Source organism: Microchirus variegatus (genome assembly GCF_963457635.1).
Source record: "Microchirus variegatus genome assembly, chromosome: 10".
Lineage (NCBI taxonomy): Eukaryota > Metazoa > Chordata > Actinopteri > Pleuronectiformes > Soleidae > Microchirus > Microchirus variegatus.
Genome location: NC_139811.1, coordinates 12,127,814 through 12,144,529, shown reverse-complemented (window position 1 = coordinate 12,144,529; position 16,716 = coordinate 12,127,814). Strand labels below are relative to the sequence as shown.

General features: G+C 39.6%; 1 protein-coding gene across 1 annotated transcript; it reads left to right on the top strand.

Moving 5' to 3' along the window:
• Positions 1-2,980: 2,980 nt before the first annotated feature.
• Positions 2,981-16,128, top strand: slc17a7a (solute carrier family 17 member 7a; the record flags this gene model as incomplete). Its single annotated transcript, XM_083897086.1, has 13 exons — positions 2,981-3,042; positions 11,417-11,669; positions 11,754-11,872; positions 11,991-12,105; positions 12,190-12,277; positions 12,723-12,813; positions 13,017-13,155; positions 13,276-13,425; positions 14,204-14,336; positions 14,709-14,819; positions 15,000-15,127; positions 15,248-15,317; positions 15,815-16,128. The coding sequence occupies 13 exons, from the start codon at positions 2,981-2,983 to the stop codon at positions 16,126-16,128; spliced, it is 1,773 nt and encodes a 590-aa protein (XP_083753212.1).
• Between the last annotated feature and the right edge of the window lie 588 nt (positions 16,129-16,716).

The following is a 16,716-nucleotide window of genomic DNA, read 5'->3' as shown; positions in this document are numbered from 1 at the left end:
TTTGGTCAGTAGGGGGTGCTCAAGTTAAAAAAAAAATCCAACGTTTTGAGAAAAAGACATTGAAATTTATGATGATATTTGGCACAATTTCAAAATGAAAGCGTTTTTATTTTGGTAAATGGTTTGCAATATAGAAAATATACCTATTAGGGCTGAACAATTAAAGGTGCATTATGTAATAAATCTAAAGCAACTGGCCATAAAATCCTCCTAATATGTCACAGCGACTCAGGAATAATGTTCATATAACAAACTGAACTCACAACAACAACAGTACAGCCAAAATATTTGCCTTAAAAAATATTTTGCAGACTGCAAATCATGTTTATGTTTTGAAATCATGTTTTGGCATGTGGCGCCACCTACCGCCATCTACCAATCATTGCAGTCAGTAGAGTCTCAGCTGCCGAGCAACCACGGGTTGCCAGTTACGTCAGAAAACGAAAGCAAAAAGACCTCTGCATTTTGAATTTGAATGTAGTATAGTTTTTGGCCACATTCTTACATATGGCACCTTTAATGGAAATGTTATCAAAATCACAATATGGCCGAGTGCAATTATCAAATCGCAGGAGGTGCAATATTTGTTCAAGCCAAACTGTGTGTCAAAATATGAATTTGGGTGAATGATTGTCTTGATCTGGACACATCGTATCCTACAGACTGAAGAGAGGATCTTTGTTTCTCACAGATCTCGCACAAATATCGCACGGTAATCATTTGAAATGTGTTTTTTTTTTTTTATGTAAATGAGAATAGTGATGTAAAGATTACCATTCCCTCTGATATCACAATTTCTGTCATAAAAATCACAATTAGATATTTATTCAAAATTGTTCAGCCATAATATTTATGATGCAAAAAGAATCTATTAATATTTCTCTCTCTGCCTGAGAGGGAATGATATTCAGCGCTGTATACGATGTCCATCTCAGTAACAGAAAGTGATGCTGTGCTGTCCAGGATATCCTTTACACAGGTGTGAGAGAATGTGGCCCCCACTGGTGCACAATGGGTGCCCTTTAAATGTCTGTGCACGCCACTGTGTCACAAAAACTACATTAGAAATAAACAGTAAAACATTGGAACACGCCTATAAAAAGTACCCCCCAACCAAACATGCAACATTTTAATGCATGCTTTTGTTGGCTAAGGAAGGACAGGTTATGTGCGTAATTGTTTTGCTTTGTCCACTGTTAGACATTTCAGCAATTTCTACAGTACTTTACTTCCAATACTACAGTAAAATACTTTTAAAAAGTTTTCCAGTAAGTTATTGTTAATTTGGTCATTTTGTGTGATATGAGTGGTATGCTACAAGGTTTTTAAAAATTGTGGTAAGTAACCAGTTTGTTTTAAGAAATACGGTAGGCTACTAGTTTCCGCCTCCTCCCAACGGCCAGTACAGCCAACCCTGCGCTTCCTCTACCAGATCTGCCTGCCTCTCTACGGTGAAGAGCTACAGTACGAGTACGTCCCTCAACATTTTGCACGATCAACATCAACAAGTCCCACTATGTAAAGGTAAGCAAAACCTTGACCTTGATCATTTGTTTGATAGGCTATCCAGTCTTCGTTGAAATTAAGACTGGATAGCACTGATTTAATTTGGTAGGGTTTCATAAATTAGCCACTGCTAGCACTAGCATGCAGGAGGACGTTATCTTAATCTTCTAGCTTTCTGTACACGATTGTCCACATTAAACGTCTTAATTTTTTTTCCAATGACATAGTGGTTTGTCATCTATGTAGCTAATGGTTACCTTGTAGCATATCCCAAAGGGGATGTGAAAAGTTCATCTTCATCATGCTGATCATGTATCTGATTTTTTTTTTTCATCTGCTTATCTCTTTTCTAGATTATTAGTGAGAATTAACCCAGAGGAAGGTACAAAATGCACGTCCAAAATAAGTGTGAGCAGAAAAACAGGACAGGTGGTGAAGAGAAAGTCGGTACCGGTATAATAGCAGAGTGGCTTTGTTTGTGTCAAGACTGGCACAGTTTGAATGGCAGCACTCCGACTAGGTGAGACACTTGCAAGTATCCTACTATTTTATCCTGACTCGGATCTATCTATCTATCTAAAAAAATCATCATCTAACTATTTGTATTCTTTTTTCCTTAGGCACACCTGCGACAGTCCAGAGGCGGATGCACCATGGATTGAGAGAATCACACACACACACACACACACACCCACACACACACACACACACACACACACACACACACACACACACACACACACACTGTACACACATACCTCAGGATGTTTGTAGAATCATTTATGATTTCAGTCCAAAAACGTTATATATTCCAACTATCCCAACAGCATGTAATCTTATGTTTGTGTGGCACATTGTACGGGTCTTAGTGTGCGTAAGACACTCCATGAATTTGTGTAGGATCTACAAATATTACATTGTGTACCATTTAATGACACTATTTTTTTTGTATGTTTGTTTTGAAAAATAAATTTTAAAATATTTTGCAAAGTTTGGCTGTGTACATTTGATTATCAGTAATATACTTCTGTATAGGTTAAATTAAACAATTTTATAACAATGATAATAATTAATAATATTAAAAGTGATCAGTACAGTACTGTTTACCTGGGTGTTAACAGTACTGTACAACTAATATATAGTATGATACTGTAATCTGAGATACAGTAATCATACCGCAAATCTGAATTACAGTAAAATACTGGCATCAGTGCTGCCAGCATTTTACTGTAAAAACCCAATGAAATGTCTAACATCTTTTTGCCTGAAAAAACACTACTAATACAAAATAAAAGAGTTTTACCTAACGCACTAATAGTGATGACTAATCATCATCAGGAAAGAGGAAGTCAAAGCTGTGTTTACTTTGCTGTGAGGGAGGGAGAGAGAGAGAAAGAGAGGGCTGCGCGCGCTCGGACAGGACAGGAGTGCGCGCGGGACATCAGCACACCGGCCGGGTCAAGGAGCTGCAAGGATGGAGATTCGACCAGACAGGTTTAAGGCGGTCGCGGGCAAAACTCTGGGGAAAATTCACAGGTACACACTTGATTCAAATCATTCTCACCCTCACCTCCGACTCCCCCCCCGTTTCCGTGCGTTTTACACATAATTGTTCCGCTTATTCTCTGCGGGACACTGCAGCTCCATCCCATCATCTCTGCGCCAAAAGTAAAGCAAAGTAAAAGTTGTTTGTTTTTGTTGTGCTTAATGTACCCGTTAAAGGGGGCGAGGGTTGCATTCAAGTAGTAAATCGTGAAGGGAGAGGATGAAGTCCAGCTTTACGCAGCGCAGAGCGCAGGATGGATTGACCAAGTGATGAAATGATGGAGAATATTTGGCTCATATTTTATGGAGACACTGGTATTCGAAATTGTGGGAGTGTAGGAAACTTGGAACAGATGCTTTTGCTTTGTGGGTTTTATGCTTTCAACTTGTTTTCCTCTTTGTTTTTCCTCTGGGGGAATTGATGATTGTGAATTAGTGATTACATAATATATCCATGGCACAACCTGACTGCATGAGAGATGGTGTCAAAGTGTGTGTCCTTTCGATTATTGTAACCTAAAAGGCATTATTATCTGGAACAATTTCATAAGAGCTATCAACAATATATCACATATTATTATGGTAATATGCATATGATTGTGCAATAATGTCACCAGAAACTATTTCAATAACTGTTTTTTTAAATTCACTTTTCAAATAAAATGCCTTTTTTTTCTTTACATTTTAATTTAAAATTATAACCCTAGCCTGCACAACTGCTCAAATTCTTTAAAAAGTTATTTAAAAAGTTGCACTCCATTTATGACATGACTGAAATCTGAGCATGTCATTTTTAAAAAGAAGCACAACAGTGTACTCCACCCGTGTGTTGTCTTTATTGCAAATGTGATAAAGTGCTGTGTAGATATGCGTTGAATAAATTAGACAATATAACAAAAGTTGCATCAGATGTGGTGTGCTCTGGGCAGACAATGTTTCACGAGATTAAAGACTCTGATAGAACCTCATGCAATAACCTCTGCTTTAAGCTTTCACTCTCAGGATTTGAGGTAGAAACTGAACATATAAATCCCGTCCTGAAATAGCCTGTTTTTCAGTCCAGCTGTCGAGCCACACAAATCCCCCCCAACACACACACACACTCTCTCACTCGCTCCATCCCAGTCCATGTCACTTCCTCCAGCCTCTTCTCCCTCCATCATCCCTCCTCCACTCATTGAGAAACCAGCACAGACAATTTTCTCCCCGTACCAGGGTCTCCCAGATTAAAAGACATGCAAATCCCAGGCTTTTCCTCTGTTCCTCTGTTCCTGCTCATGATGCCATGCATGTGGTGATCTATGGGATTGGATTCAGATTGGGTGGAGTGGGTGTTTCCTTTTGGCTTATAGAGCTCGTGCAGCTCATGCAGGTTTTATGTGGCCACAGTGTAACATGCAAGGGACGGTTTCTGAAGGCGACACGAACATGTATGTTTCATATGTGTGTGTGTGTGTCCATATAAATGTGTGGGTTAGATGACGTCCCTGCACTGTATCTGAGTGCAATCTCACCACCTCACAGACTAAAAAACCCTTAATCCCTCTGTGATGAAAGCAGCCGTGGTTCCATCTATTATTTAAACACCTTCTCCATCTGAATGCATCTCCTGTTTCTATATTAAACTCCACGACGTCAGCATAAACTTCACTACAATAAGTGCACTCCACACCCTTTTTTTTAAAGAAAAAGAAAAACAAAACTGCATTAAGATTCCCTGTAAAACTCTGCGGGAAACATTTATAATTGAGATTTTCCTCATAGTAATGTCCAATATTGTTTATATACTCTTAAATCAACGGAGAGATCTTATTTTTCGCTATACACACAAGTTAAAAATATAAATGATGTTATTATAAATTCTTATTATACATTTTATTCCATTACTTTATTAATTAGTATGACATGTGGTATAAATGAAATGCAATAATGCATATATTAATCACATATTATTCAAGCTTTGTAAAACTGCAAGACCTGCATTTTGGTATATTGTAATCACAGCATAGTTATTGATTATTGCCAATCACTGTATAATTGTGCAATACGACAATATGTACTCATGTATGCCAAGAGCAGCTTTGCAACTTATGAATTAAAAAAAAAAAGAAATATTTCTCAGTTCATAAGTTGGTTTTCATTCCATAAAGAATAAAAACCCATGACTATACTGCAGCTAACTTAACTTACCTTAATGACTACTTAGCAACTCACTAAATGTTAAGGCTGAAAAATTAATCACAATCCATACGTATTCTATTTTTAATTGATCGAATAGAAATGTAACACATACACGTTAGAAACTATTCGTCCATTAGAATATATTTCCTGTTTTGATTTTTGATGCCGTTATCAGGCAATGTTTTAAATGAATTACAGTGAATATTGAACTGAAGCTTGTCCTGAAACAGTGACAGTGAGTGTAGGATGCTATGTCAACCTATAGAACAATTCAAAAGATGCCCAAACAGTGTGTCCACTGTCCTGTCAGTGTGTGCCAGTGTGTCACTGTGCATGTGTTGTTATACCTACATGTTGTCAGGTGTGTCACAGATGATACACCCTTCAGAAGTGAGCGTTGTCAGCTACTAGCGCTCAGCACGCCCTGGTCACAGCGCCTGGCAAAACCGCACAAAATGCACCGTTGAGTTTGAGTTTGTGTTGCCTGAGCCACGAAACGCAACTGTCAAATCGTCTTATCGTTGTATGATAAAGTGAATGTGTTGTGACACAGTTTGGTTCATCTGCTTTACAGATGCCATAGCGAGAACTGACGCATATGCAGCGAAAACATTAGCACAGTGATTGAGTTTTTCTATTTAGATGATAAGTCTATGAAGGTCGTGTGTGCGTTTGTGTGTGTATGTGTGTGTGTGACAGGATGGGGAGGAGGGTTTCTCCCTGGGTGACACAGTCCCACCGAGACCCAATCTGTTCACTTCAGGGAGAGAGAGAGGCTCATGCAGGCAGGACGGGGGACACACCACTATCAAAATTACATAGCAACTCTTGAAATCTCCATTTGAAAATTAAAATCCCTAAAGCTACCCGACCTACAACTAGAGCACAAATGAGGGTGGAAACCAATTCAAGACAAGAGTGAGTGAAAGAAAGTAACCTGTGGTTTAACATGCAGCACAGTGGAGGATCAATCAGCACATTTGTGGACAATAATGAGCCGGCCGTCTGATGTTATATAATGTTTTTTACTGTCAACCTCCCTCGCTGTCTCAGTCTCTATCATCCTCTTATGACAGGATTACACAGTACGAACGCTCTGTGAACTGGTGAATTTAATATACAGAGTGAGCGTCGAGTGTTGTAAAATCACACATTTAGGCAATAATTCTAAAGATTCTCTCCAATTGGAAAACAGTTTTTTAATCACTATGAGAAGGAAAGATGCCGGAGACTTGTCTGGGATCTTTCACTGTATTCACCCGCTTGTTAAAAGGAATAATAATAATGGTCCAATAAAGTGCCAGATTAAATATGTATGAATTATACCTCGTGTCTGAATATCTGTATTTGAATAAGTTCTGTTGTAGTCATGCACTGATGGATGAATTCCTTCAGGACAATGAATTCAAAACGTGGCTGAAATTAAAATCATGAATTCTTTTAGTTCTGATTTAAAGGCAATGACGTCCGATATCATTATTATTCTGAACAGGCGGTTATTTGGATTATGCAGTCGACATGAATGACATAATACATAGAGCAATATGTTCATTGACCCCAAACCAATATTACAGTAGGTTCATGTTATAGGTCATAACAAATATCCTAACCACAACCTGGTCTGTAGAATATACTAATAGATTATGTCATGCATATTCATAGTCAGATTAAAACTGCAGTTGGACATTGAAATCTGATAAAGACCCATACACTGTATGCCTAAAATCAGAATATGTCTTTTAAAGGTCCAGTGTCCAACCTGCATGTTAAAAGTCTGATTTTAGATCATTTGGTTTCCTTAATGTCATGCAAACACGTTAGTCCGACTAAAATCGAGCTAGTCGGTTTGAGCCGAGCATAGCCACTCACCGGTTTCCACTGAGCCTCGTTACTGTTGTAATTATGAAATTTCCGAGAGCCCAAGGTCACAGGACTCGTGCATGCTCGTGCTCTCTGGCTCATTAGTTGTTGCCAGCTGAGACCAATCAGCTCCTGTCTGTGTGTGAACGAGAGAAGCTGCATCACCTGAGTGGAAGCTCACGGTGTGTGTTGTCAACTCTTTCACTAGCACCTCATCAGTCTTGTATGAAGTACCTTAATGGGATACTTGAGTGCAAGTATCTAAGCAGAAAATGACTTTGGTAGAAGTTGAAGTCACTTTTTATAGTATTATAATATTATATTTATAATAAGTAAAAGTCTTAAAGTAGATGACATTTACGGTACTGTACTACATGGTAGCTCAGTGGTAGTGCGGGAAGGTTGTGGGTTCAATTCCTGTCTCTGCTAGTCTATGTGTGCCCTTGAGCAAGGCACTTAAACCCATGTTGCAGCGTGTGAAAGATGCACGAACGGCAAAACTGTAGTGTAAAGCAGCTCGTCAAGACTAGAAAAGCTCTATATAAATACAGACCATAATACCAACTCTTCTTCTTCTTCTGATTTTATTTGGTACCAATGAGTAACAAAGATAGTTAGAGGTGCCTAGTGTGCCGTGACAGATCGTCAGGTGTGCCGTGGGAAATTATCCAATTTCACCTAATTGGTCTTAAAAACATTTTTTGAAAACAAATAATTAATTATATACAAATAATATGGACATTCCTCTTCAAGACACTTTTATAAGAATGACTAAATTGTTAATATAGGCTACAGAGTATAATTTTTTTGTAAAACATTTTTGTTTGATGGTGTGCCTCGTGATTTTTTCAATGAAAAAATGTACCTTGGCTCAAAAAAGGTTGAAAAACACTGTTTTATAGGTTGACTCATTGTCACTGTTTTAGGACAAGCTTCCATTTCAATATTCACTGTAATTCATTTAAAACATTGCCTGATAACGGCATCAAAAATCAAAATACGAAATATATATTCTAATGGACGAATACTTTCTAACGTGTATGCGTTACATTTCTATTTGGTATCGATCAATCAAAAGTACAATACGTATGGATTGTGATTTGAAAACGATTAATTGTTCAGAGGATGTAGTACTGTAACAACGTATTTGTGCGTTCATAGAAGAAGGGGAGAGCCTGCATGAGATGGTGTGCTATTTTGGGTCTTGTACACACTGGTAAATGGAATGCATCAGTAATTAACAGTAATTGTTGCTGTGGGCTAGCCTCGTTAGCTGGTAGCATATGTGTAGGTGTCAGGCTGCAATCTGTCCGGAGGTTTATAATGAGGATCCTCCTGCAACCTTCACTGACTCTGTAGTAGAGCGTTAAATGGAGCTCAGTCACTGTTTCACTGTTACTCTGAGCTCCACTCAGTCAATCAAACTTTATTTAAAGAGCACTTCTCGTACAATACAAATAGAGAATCACTCTCACCCTCCTGCCCACTCTTAATCCTTGTCTGTGATAGAACCTGTGATCATATATAACACATAATAATATAATGGAGTTATAGTGAAAAGGCATTTCACAATTAGGTTTGTTTATTGGCAACAGGCTGGTAATATCGTACATGCTGTGATGCACAATATGATAAAGTGTAAGTCAGTGCGTTGAATTATGGGCTGGGCACTATGTCCAAATGAATCAATTCAACAAAATGTTGTTTCTTGTAGCACCAAATTACAATTATAGGCACAAACCTTCACAATATTTAAGAGAGAAGAGAATCACAACAGTTCACACGGTGAGCAAAAACCCACCAACAAAACAATAAGAGTTTGACATTTTGCAATTGTGTATTTTTGTCTGACTCACATTAATGAATCAAAGGTTTAGCATGAAATCCACCGCGTGTCATGACAGAGAGAGAGAGAGAAGCAGACTGAGCCAGTGCAAGTCTGTCCATCCATATTCATTTCCGGAAGTAAATCATTTTTGTAATCCTTATCAGATTAACAGAGAGAGAGAGAGAGAGAGAGAGAGTGCACCCTCTCTAATCTCTCTCAAATTCCCAAACATTGCTTTTACAAAATATTTATTTTCTGATTTCTTTACAATGACAATATCTCATGGTGGAGTCAGGGTATATCATTTGTAGATTGTTATTCTAGCATATTGTATGGTGACTAAATAAATATATAAAGGGATTATGCAGAGTTTGCTTTATGGAAAGGGGGAGGGGGGGTTATAAGCATGACTAATAAGTAATATATGTAAAGACTGCATGGATGAAACAGATGCAGAACGATAAGATAACAGGTCGATGCATAGTGACGGGTCATGGTGTAAATGTTGGAGTATCGAGTTGATTATTTGTCTCACCCAAAATTATTTATTCAAGATAATTAATGAGAGCGATGACTTGAAAATGTGGCTGAGAAACTGGAATGTTCAGTTTAGTGAAGATTTGTTCATTCACATTAGTAACTATTTACATTAAATTGATTTAAATGTCAAATTGTGTATCTACACTGATTTCATGAATTTTTGGACTTTGACAGTGAGCTGACTTTCTTTCTCGAAAAAAAAAAGTATTTCGGAATGACTTGAAGCTTCCCATCATAATATTCGGGATATGTTCGTAATACTGTTAATATATGTAATATATGTATGTTCGTAATACTGTTTGTAACGTGCAATTTTTTCAGCATTTGAATGTCATCTTTACATTCAAATAAAAGTAAAGTGCAACAAGAACCTGTTTTAAGGGTAAGGGTAAAGGCATTTGGTTGTGATGGTTATGGTTAAGGTTAGGGTAAGGGGCTAGGGTATGCATTATGTATATGTGTCCACACAAAGAATGCAAAACCAGCATGTGTGTGTGAGATAGAGTGACAGAATGGAGGTTGTTACACACAGATGGTCACTCTCTTTGACTCCTGTGGAAAAAAAAGTGACAACCAGTGGTCCAGTGTTTCTGATACAAGTGTCACTACATCCTTCCAAAATGGCACAATTTGTTTTGGCCAATTTAAAGGGGAAACTCAAAAGGCCCTTGACCTCTCAGTATTAAACTGTACATTCGGACGTTTTAAACGTCAGCCTCCGAAGAGCTGCTGCTTGTGTCCGGTATATACAGTGGACATCTTGAACAGCACCAGTATGGCGGCAGGTCCCAGTTCGTCCTGAAGGAGAGGACACTGTGGGAATGTGCTGTCATCGCTAAACCTGCTCCCCGACCAGTGACAGCTGCTTCCACACACTGGGACATGCTGAGTCAGACGCCGCCCCAACATGGTGCATGCTGTCTGCGCGGAGGTGTACACTATGTGTCAGAGTGTGTGTGTGTGTGCGTCTACGTGAGACTACACTTATGAGTTTAAGTCAAACAGTGGACAAAATGACTTGAATCGCTGCAGTGAAAGGCATGCATGAAGAAAATATTTACTCTACTTATGTTGTAACTCCAAAAACATGAAAGAAAATGTTCAGGGTTCTAGGTTTTTTGCATTCTGAGATGGTCTTCTTCATTTCGAATCCATCGGGTCATGCTATTCTGGCATCAACGAGGCATTTTTGACCAGAGCGCTGCCGATCAATGGATCCTTTCTCTTTTTTTTCGTAAAGGGTTGTGCAGAAAAATCCCAGTTTGTCCACGGTCTCTGAAAATACCCAGATCGGCCCGTCTTGCTCCTTCAACCATCCCATGTCCAGAGTCACTTAAATGACCTTTCATCCGCATTGTGATGCTTGATTTGACTTCCTGGAGATTGTTCCGTGATCATGTCTACACGCCTAATGTGATTGTGTTGGCTCATTGTGTGAATTGTTGGGTTTCTCTGCTCTCCATGATGTTGTCTATGTACAGTGCCTTGAGGTAATGTGTGTTATGTTTCAGCACTATACACATACAATTTAATTGAGGGTTAGGGTTAGAAATTTGCATTCAGTTTTTGGTAGTTGGTGTACCTAAAAAGAAAAGTCCTCTGACTGTAATCATTTCATTGAGCCATATTGAGCTATGTTTTCAACTTTTAAAATGTCCCCCACGGTCTCAAGAAATCACCATTTGAGCCAATGTTTCCATGTTAGACAACTTTATGCTCGTAATAGAGGAGAGCATGATATGTCACCTCACTGTCACCAATAGTGTGTCTCTCCATTTGACCCATTTCAGGTATAATGTGGTGGAATCACTTGTATGTGGTATTTGTAGATTTTAAACTGCACTGATTTTATGGCAGATGTGTGTATGTTGTATGACTATCCGTTTAAATGCTTCTTTAAAAATGTTTGGACCAACACGTTTTTTCCTGAAGTGCAGTCTCTGTGTCTCCCTTCAGGCTGATTGAGAAGCGGCAGCCCAATGGAGAAACCATCGAGTTGTCAGCAGAAGGCCGTCCTGAACTGGTGGAGGAGAAGGAGCTGCCGGTGGTTGACTGCACCTGCTTTGGTTTGCCCAGGCGCTACATCATCGCCATCCTGTCTGGCCTGGGATTCTGCATCTCTTTCGGCATCCGATGCAACCTGGGCGTAGCCATTGTCAGCATGGTCAACGATCACACCGTCTTCAAAGGCAACAAGGAAGTACTCGTGGTGAGTGGTATAGAAATCATAGATGTTATCTTTTGAAAATAACCCAAAAGTCATAGATGCAGATATTTGTATTGTGTCCTCCAGGCTGCACAGTTCACCTGGGACCCTGAGACGGTGGGTATGATCCATGGCTCCTTCTTCTGGGGATACATCGTCACTCAGATCCCAGGAGGATTTATATGTCGAAGATTTGCAGCCAACAGGTGAATATCTTTCTCCAGCATCCTCTCTGAATTCTACAGCAAGGTTTCATCCTTATGCACCTCATGCTGCTCTTGTTTTCTCTCACATGAATTGTCCTGTTTGTGTTCTGTGTTTAAGAGTGTTTGGCTTTGCCATAGTGGCCACCTCCACCCTCAACATGCTGATCCCCTCTGCCGCTCGATGCCATTACAGCTGCGTCATACTGGTCAGGATATGCCAGGGCCTTGTCGAGGTGCAGCATTTGTTTTTCTGTGTGCACGTGTATCTGAACGTAAAATGTGTGATGGAGTTTCTCTGAATGTATTTTGTCCCTCAGGGTGTTTCATACCCTGCCTGCCATGGGATCTGGGCCAAGTGGGCGCCTCCTTTGGAGAGAAGTCGGTTAGCCACGACGGCCTTTTGTGGTAAAGTTTTAACATCCTAAGAATCAAATCTGTGATCTCAGGTGTAAAAAAAATGTGTAAAGGGTTTGGAAATGTGGCAGCCAGAGGTTCCTGCAAATTGTATTAGGTATTAGAAGACGTGTTGTTGTCAAAAGTGATGTCAGTGTGATATTTTGGCAGAATATACCTTGAAAACTAGGGCCTTGCTACTGCAGCTGGCAAAGCAGCTTAGAGGCTCATTACTGCCACCTACCTAACTGGAGTGTAGGTGCACTTTTAGGTGATTTAAGAAGAATAGAAGAATGAAAACAAAGGGAATCAGAGGGAATCGTAAAAGCATGAAGGCACTGTAAGCCTGCTTTGCACTGATAAAGCTGAAACTCTAATACATAAGGTTGCAGAAATCAATTAATGATAATAGAAAAATATTAAATTATGTTTTTCTTTTCCTTTAATATCTTCTTAGGATCCTATGCAGGGGCAGTGGTGGCCATGCCTTTAGCTGGGATACTGGTGCAGTACATTGGGTGGCCTTCAGTATTCTACGTCTATGGTTAGTATCTTAATACTCAAGTATGTGTTGGGTTTACTGCACTATTATTACAGTAGTTGTAGTAGTATATATTCAGCTCAAATACAAATGTATCCAAAGTTGATTTCTGTTGTGCACAATAGAGAATGAATGGTAGAGCTATTATGAGAATGAGAATGATTAAGTTTTGGGGGGTTTTTCCCCCTCTCTCTTCCGCTCTTCAGGCAGCTTTGGGATATTCTGGTACTTGTTCTGGATTCTGGTGTCGTATGAGAGTCCTGCAGCCCATCCCACCATTACACCAGAGGAACAGAAGTACATCGAAGAAGCCATCGGAGAGACTTCGTCATTCCTTAATCCTCTCCAAGTATGGCTACATACTTTATACCTTATACTATTTATTTCATCTATAGCCCAACAGTCAAACACTGAAAAACCTTTATATGCACATACTGTACACAAATCTTTGTTTTTCTTTTGGCGAAAGAAATTTAAAACTCCATGGAGACACTTCTTCACCTCCATGCCAGTCTACGCCATCATTGTGGCCAACTTCTGCAGGAGCTGGACCTTCTACCTGCTGCTCATCAGTCAGCCGGCCTACTTTGAAGAAGTCTTTGGCTTTGAGATCAGCAAGGTAAGAACAAGATTGTATTATCCATACTACTGCTGCAGGAACTTAACATTTGTTGTTGCTGATGCTTTAGTTTAAAGCTACTGAGGCTGACCTCTAATGCTTACCTGTCAGACAGAAAAGAGACTGCGTCTCTTTCCCTCGGCATTCCCTCTGTCCTTAAATTTTTGAACAGCTTTTGTCAGCTTGGTGTTTATCCTTACAAGACTTAGGTTTCTTATGTGCTATGCCTGCCATTATCACAGCCTATACCTGCTTGTCCTGACTGCTCACTAATATTATTGGCTAGAGGATCCAAACACACTGCTGCCCAACACTGCTGCCCACAAAAACAGAACAAAGAGAAAACAGTAAATACCAGCAGGAAACACCACCACATCCTAACTTCTTCATCCATCCCACTACTAAGGATGATTGACAGGGATTGTGTTTGAATTTATACTTTGCTGCATACTGGATAACTTTACATAACACTTTTTACAGTAGCTGCAGATACTGTCATTTGTTTTTTTTAAATGTGCCTTTACAAACATGCTGGATGTGCTTACAGCAGCATGTGACTTACAGTAATGTTTTATTACCCCAATGGTTTGCATTTTGCTTTTGACATACCGTAACTTATCGTACATATTGTACTCTATACTTTACAACAAAACAGAGATGTCAAGTGCAGTTGAAAAATAACTGTACATTTGAACTGAAACAGCAGCTTTTCAACCCTCACAATCCTCTAGTAATAATAATAATAATAACACAATGGCTCCCTCTCCCTCTTTCTCAGGTGGGCATGGTGTCAGCTTTGCCCCATCTGGTGATGACAATCATTGTGCCTCTTGGAGGCCAGTTGGCCGACTACCTGAGGAGCCACAACCTCATGTCCACCACCAACGTCAGGAAGATGATGAACTGTGGAGGTGAGAGTTGAAGGAGGGGACTGACGATGAATAAAAATGAATTGTACAAGCACAAGTCAACTTCTGAATGTAACTTGTGTTTGTCTTCGTGACACAGCTACTGGACAACTATTAATTCTGTCTTTAAATCACATTTTACAGTAACATTGTGCCATAATTAATGTAGGCTGTAGTCCTGTTTATACGTTGTTTTATTTCCCATTGAAAGCAGCGGCTCTGTAGGAGAACCTCTCATCTGAAATACAGCAGCTGCCAGTGCTGGAATCTAATTATTATTTATTTATTATTAAACACTACAGAGTGCACTACAGAATTGGTGAGACAGACTGTGAAGTTGTAAAGTCTGATGTCACTGTCCGATTGTGTTTCCAGGTTTTGGAATGGAGGCCACTCTCCTGCTGGTGGTCGGTTTCTCTCACACAAAAGGGGTCGCTATTTCCTTCTTGGTCCTGGCTGTGGGTTTCAGCGGATTTGCTATCTCAGGTATGAGATATTATTAACCACCTTTCAGCTGCGATTGAATTCAATTGATCCTTTTTTTTAAAACAGCAGCATCTGTCTCTGCTGTCTGTTGCTCTAGAAACATCACTGTGCATCTTATTTTATTTGTTTCAGATTCTAAAAAAACAAACAATTAATGCTTATTTTGTTTGTCCTTTGTAGGATTTAATGTCAATCACTTGGATATTGCCCCTCGATATGCCAGCATACTGATGGGCATCTCAAACGGGGTGGGAACATTATCGGGAATGGTGTGTCCTCTCATTGTGGGAGCCATGACTAAACACAAGGTACAACCAACCTTTACTGACATCAACCTAACAACAACACATATTAAAATGTTATTATGTATGTACATATTTAGTGAGACCAAGACAAAGTCAATCTGAATTTTTTTTACACTGTTCCAGACACGTGACGAGTGGCAGTACGTCTTCCTTATAGCTGCCCTCGTTCATTATGGAGGAGTGATTTTCTATGGTACGTTTCAACTATTCATATCATGTTCTGAAAATATATAGATGTGTTGTTTCAGCAGTGCTATAATGACCATATATAATTATTTATCAGCCTCTTTGTTAGAATACAACAAGAATTCTGCACGTGCAGTATCAAAATAACAGAAAAAGTGTCATGTGACCTCCCCTTACACTTGAAAGAATGCAGGGCCCTGGCTTTTATTGACCTAAATGGAGTGGAACGCTAATTAATGTCATTGGTAACACCTGAATTTATCCTACTATTTTATTTAAGGTTCATTCAAGACTTTAAGAGCATTAAATACACATATTCAAGCACATTTAACAGCCCCGGACAGGCCTTGAATATAATTTACCAGGAAAGGACAACTTTTCTGTGTGGAGTTTGCATGTTTTACCCGTGTGACTGAAAAATAGTTCGCTCATTAAAACTTTGCGAAAGTTGGTGGTGATCCAAGTCTTTTGCACACTACTATATATCTTCTTGTTATTCAACAGGAATCTTTGCATCAGGAGAAAAGCAACCATGGGCAGACATAGAAAACACAAGCGATGAGAAGTGTGGCATCATTGACGAGGATGAACTGGCCAATGAGACGGAGGAGCTCTATCGTGGAGGCGGGCAGTACGGCGCCATGAGCCAACCAGTGGTTGGTGCCAACGGGGGAGGTGGAGGAGGAGGAGGTGGAGGTGGAGGTGGAGGAGCTGGAGCAGGCTGGGTGTCGGACTGGGATAAATCTGAGGAGTATGTTCAACCACCCGGATACAACTCATACATGTATGCAGGAGAGAAGGAGAAGGAGCTGACATAGAAGAGTGACACACAGTGATACAATTAAGAAACGGAAGGAGAAAGATTGTTTTGGGAAAGTTACTGCAATAATGGATGGAAAATCCTGTGTATGTACAACTGCACATATCAAAAGTATGCATCCAATTTATTCAATTCTGTGTGTGAGTGTGTGTGTGCAAGTGTGAGTGTGTGTGATGCATGAATGTTTTAGTCATAATGCACAGAAACACATACAGTATGCATTTTTTTTTTTTTTTTTTTTTTAAACAAACAAAAAGATCTTTCAGAATTCCTTCCTGCTCACTGATGAAGACTGATCAGGAGTTCTGTTGCCATGGCATCTTGTGTGTGTGTGTGTGTGTGTGTGTGTGTGTGTGTGTGTGTGTGTGTGTGTGTGTGTGTGTGTGTGTGTGTGTGTGTATGTGTGTGTGTGTGTGTGTGTGTGTGTGTGTGTGTGTGTGTGTGTGTGTGGTCTTTTTGCCTGTAGACCTACAGCCTCTGGAAGGAACTGTGTCATGTTTAATTATTCATGTGTAGAAGCAGAAGAAGAAGAAGAAGGGTTCATTCTTTCAAAGAGAGAGACGTGCTTCTGTTGTTGTATCAGTTT